We start from the raw sequence: 4,327 nt of genomic DNA on the forward strand, positions 1-4,327 counted from the left end.
GTCTGAGAATTTAATTATTATTTTTTTATAAATCCTGAGCAAGCTCTCCGGAGCTGTCAAGGCAAACCTGGCAAAAGAGTACATGTACTGTAAGGCCAACAACCACAGCTATGGCTTTCTGCAGAGTTTGCATCTTCTTCCGTGCATCACACGCGTCTACGCCCTCACACTGGTGCATATATTAACATCCATCCTGATGTGGGCTTATGTGCTTACTTGGGATTATGTGTGCTCGCATGTCACACCGTCTGTGTCTGATCTCATATTTGATTTTTGCAAATTCATTGGGATGTGTGCGTGTGCGTGTGCGTGTTTTGTTGCTCTAGCCTGAGACACACCAAGGTTCAGCCGGGTTTATTTACATAGCTGAGGTCAGGTGTCACTCGATCCAGCCGCGGTGACACTCAGGTGGTCATCAAGGTCACCTACTCTGCTATTTCACTGCGCTAGCTCTATGAATCTATACGCTCTCACAAACACACACACACACACACACAAACTCACACACACACCTGTACTGTATATACACCTCAATCAGAAACCCTGTGTTTTCAGGACATGTTTCAGTCATATCAATTACGCTTTGTGACATTTAGTCTCATTTAGCGCTGTGTTGGGTAAATGAAGCTATAAGGACACCACATAAGAAAATGTCATGGCTGTGGGTTTGTTTTGTACATGGGAACATCTGGATCAGTATGTGGATATACGGATTCCCACTTCATAAAAGTTAATAAAACAGACCTGTGTTTATGGAACAAGTATTTCTTTTGCCATGACGCAGTGTCACCTCAAATCACACTCAGCATACAGAAACACACAAAGAAGTTGAATAGAAATAATTTAAAAAATAGCAACAACATTTGGATTTTATTCTTTTATTTTCTCAGTAATTTGGTACATTTTACATTTTATTTGGGAAAAACAGCTTCATGATATGTTTAAAACGAATGGAAAAACAATGTAATGGCGTGAATGTGGATGACTGTGGACCGGAACGAGTCTTGAAAAGAGATTCAAAAAGTTTTAACTAACTAGATGGAACATTTTAAATCAAATTAAATGAGCCCTTGAAGCAGTGTGGGAGGGAGAGGGAGAGGGTTTAAGGGGGGTCAGATCGGCTTGGAGCGATGGAGCCCCGTAGTTTAAGACAAGACCATGGCCTGGAACTCTGTGGAGAAAAGAAACAAAACTGATTATTTACATGATGTACATGACCCATCAGAGAACACGGCGGTGCAACATGTCAGTGCCACTGTGCTCTTAGGTTAACAGCATTAAATCACAAATGTTCAACAGAAACATTCTTGGAGTGTCAATTTTTATTACCCGTAGGATACAAAAGAAGTGTATCGTGACTCGGAGCAGATGTTTATGATGACTGCTTGTCTGATTTTATAACTAGAATACATAACTCTCTCTCTCAAGCACCCTGAAAAACCAGACCTCCCTAGAAATACAACACATGTATTCCACCTGCATTTTATTGAAAAGGGTCAAATGTGGAGAATTGTTTACCTAAGCATCGTGTTTTTTTCTAGTCACACAAACACACACAGGCATGTCTTGCATAATATATATGAAAAAGGTGCTGATCCACTCACCGTCCGCTCCAATCCGGCCGTCACTATCGTCATCAGCAGCGCAGAGGAACTCCTTCGTCTCCTTGTCTGTCAGAATGCGCGCCCCAGGGGAAAACCTCTGGAGGAAAAACCTGCCACACAAAGGGACACAAGTTCGAGGTAACAACAGCCCTGAGGCCGGACATGAGAAGCTAACACTGAGGCCCAATCTGACCGCTGTCTTGCTGCACAGCCAGAGAATACAATGTCTAGTCTCTCGTCAGTTCAGCCCTGGGAAGTTAAATCGACGAATGATGGACAGGCACACCCTTCACTACAACAGCGTACTAAAAATGTAATTCTTTTCCACGTAGACATCTCATCTTGACTCGAATCCTTTGCATCGCGGGCACAACATATGAATGTCTGTAGTTCGTGAACTGGATGCTTCACTCACTTGAGCTCTTCCTCCTCAATAAAACCGCTGCCATCATGGTCCAGGATCTCGAAAACATTCTTCACTTCCTGGGGGCTCTTCTTGGTGAGGCCACACAACTGGAAAAACTTCCTGGGGCAGAAGGAGTCCGGTGCTGGGGGAGAACAGAGAGAGTCATTTAATGTTGGTTCGCTCAAATAAAATGAAGGCAAAGTCCCCCGTAACATCAGCAAATCCTCAAGAAATGTTATTAGTGGAAACAAGACGATGACTGATGTGGTATTGTTAAGTGTGATGTGAGATGCATAGTATGGATTAAATATTTCTCCTGAATCTGTGTTTTTAAAAGTTTGAGAGGCACATTTTGACCAGTCTCCTTTCCCCAGAGTTCACACTGACAGGGTCGTCTCTCGTCTCTCTTTAGATCGTGGCTCGTGCCCAATTGATGCTCAAGGAATCCATTCAGCTGCATCTCAGATTATACTGGACTTCATTTTAGTTGTCAACATTTTGCAAGAGAGACAACCATATTGAATGAAAAAGTCTCCAGTAGAAAGTCTGTACAGAAGAAAAAAAAGATCTCCCAAAGAGAGCAATAATGATATTGGTGGAAGACGATACCTTGGCAGTCCTTGATGGCACTGTCGATGGCATCAGCGGAAAGGACAGATGAGAGCGACATTTTGTTCCTGTAGGAGGATCAACCATGGTGAATTATTAACATATTAACACATATAGCTATAGGTACAGAAGCAACCCCTCTAACTTGACTCTGATGGAGCGTAAAATGTGTCCGGGTGTCAACACACTGACACTGAGAAGTCAGTGGCCATTCAAAGTCAGCGTGCATATTCATCTTTCTTCTCTGTCCAATAATGTCTCATCCAAAAGATTCAAAATCATCCAAATATCTTTCATAGAAACGCAATACTTTCACCCGCCGTCTATCCGGCAGCCTCTCAAGAGCTCTGAATACACAGGAGCCAGAAAATCCACATCTGCAAAGTCTCTGAAAGCAAACAAAAGTCAGCCGAGGCTCTCCGGATCCACACAGCAACTCACCGTGTTCAGGGGGTTCCCGTCCGGTTGGTGATCCAGCAGAGAGGTAAGCTATGTGGTGCCTGCTGTACGTCAAGGAGGATTTATATAGGTCTGACTGCAGTGACAAAAGGGATTGCTTGAGTTACCTGTCTATGGATCAAATTCTAACTGCCCGCCCCTGATCCAATTTCCCAGCTAACTAATTAACCTTTACTATTTATAACGCCCAGGGGCAGAGAGACCGGACCGTGGAAATCTGTAGCACCCTTGGAAATTGCAAATTAAGTTAAAAAGCGTGTTCCTCACCTCATCCACCACTCCCTCTTCTTATCCCTGTGCCCCTCCTCCTCGCACCTCTAGAATTATACAGTACAGTAAATGCAGGGAGGCTGTAATGTAGCTGTAATCTCTCTCTCTCTCTCCTTTTCTCCCTCTCATGCTGTTTCACCCCCCCCCCCTCCCTCCCTCCCTCACACCATCAACCTGCCCCACCCTTACCCTTTCATGCAGATATCCTTTTACAGGCAGCAGTCCCAAAACGAGCCCATATGAGCCACATCCCAGTGCACCTGTCTATGCCCCTATCATTACATTTGAGGTGAGTTATGGGGAATAAAATGTCAACTGACATTTGTTCATGACATATTTGTTTTGCAGAGCAGACCGCGTGTCTCACGGTAACGTCTGACATGAATGCAGGGTCACGTGAGATTATTGAGTCACCTAAGAGGTCGGGCCATGCACCTCTTTGTGTCTGCTGCACACTGGCATTCTGTGGTTTTCACCTGATCTGTCTGCACATTAAAGAAAATTGCTTAGTTGCTCAGACGCAGACTCACAATTAGATGGAGTTCAGATTATTTCCAATCAAAACTGCTCATCAGTGAATGTCCGGGACGCCGGTGCTTTATAACCTTCTCACTCTCTCAAACTGACAGGGGGACAGCCTCGCTAAATTGCTTTGTCAACTGTGCTGATTAAGGGACCCGAGGTCACCCTCTGCTGTCGGTGTCCCATCCTGCCTTAATGGTGTTGATGATGCATAATGTCTCAGGTACCCACGTGCACCATTTAAACAGAGGTAAAGCAGTCAGAGGTCACTCAGGGCTGAGCACTGACTTCATTTCCACTGGAGGTGGAGAAACCATCCGTCCCACTTTGTTTTCCCCTTTGCCCGTCCAATTTTTCCAGTTGCAAAATGACCAGGTTGACTCTTCCGAGGGCATTCGTGGCCCCCAGTGGACAAATGCAAGGGTCATTAAGCACATTCCTGGAGGTGGAGGGGTGT

At 44.7% G+C, this 4,327-nt stretch overlaps 1 protein-coding gene across 2 annotated transcripts; it reads right to left on the reverse strand.

Annotated features, from left to right (window-relative positions):
• Positions 1-924: 924 nt before the first annotated feature.
• pvalb8 (parvalbumin 8) lies at positions 925-3,603 on the reverse strand. 2 transcript variants are annotated; one of them, XM_056407247.1, is made up of 6 exons: positions 3,538-3,603; positions 3,061-3,154; positions 2,620-2,687; positions 2,020-2,152; positions 1,605-1,714; positions 925-1,171 (listed from the first exon to the last, which is right to left on the reverse strand). In XM_056407247.1, exons 3-6 carry the CDS (start codon positions 2,678-2,680, stop codon positions 1,146-1,148), a joined length of 330 nt encoding a protein of 109 aa, XP_056263222.1. In that variant the 5' UTR covers positions 2,681-2,687; positions 3,061-3,154; positions 3,538-3,603; the 3' UTR covers positions 925-1,145. The 2 variants fall into 2 exon arrangements, with proteins under 2 accessions (XP_056263222.1, XP_056263223.1); XM_056407248.1 differs by lacking the exon at positions 3,538-3,603 and having other exon boundaries at positions 3,061-3,158.
• Positions 3,604-4,327: the final 724 nt, after the last annotated feature.

This window comes from Pseudoliparis swirei, chromosome 23 (genome assembly GCF_029220125.1).
Source record: "Pseudoliparis swirei isolate HS2019 ecotype Mariana Trench chromosome 23, NWPU_hadal_v1, whole genome shotgun sequence".
Lineage (NCBI taxonomy): Eukaryota > Metazoa > Chordata > Actinopteri > Perciformes > Liparidae > Pseudoliparis > Pseudoliparis swirei.

Excerpts from the sequence above, each read along its gene's own strand:
- pvalb8 (XM_056407247.1), bottom strand. The coding sequence starts at position 2,680 with ATGTCGCTCTCATCTGTCCTTTCCGCTGATGCCATCGACAGTGCCATC. Across the intron at positions 2,153-2,619 it reads TGCCATCAAGGACTGCCAAG|CACCGGACTCCTTCTGCCCC; the intron begins GTATCGTCTTCC and ends GTTCTCCCCCAG. Across the intron at positions 1,715-2,019 it reads ATTGAGGAGGAAGAGCTCAA|GTTTTTCCTCCAGAGGTTTT; the intron begins GTGAGTGAAGCA and ends TTTGTGTGGCAG.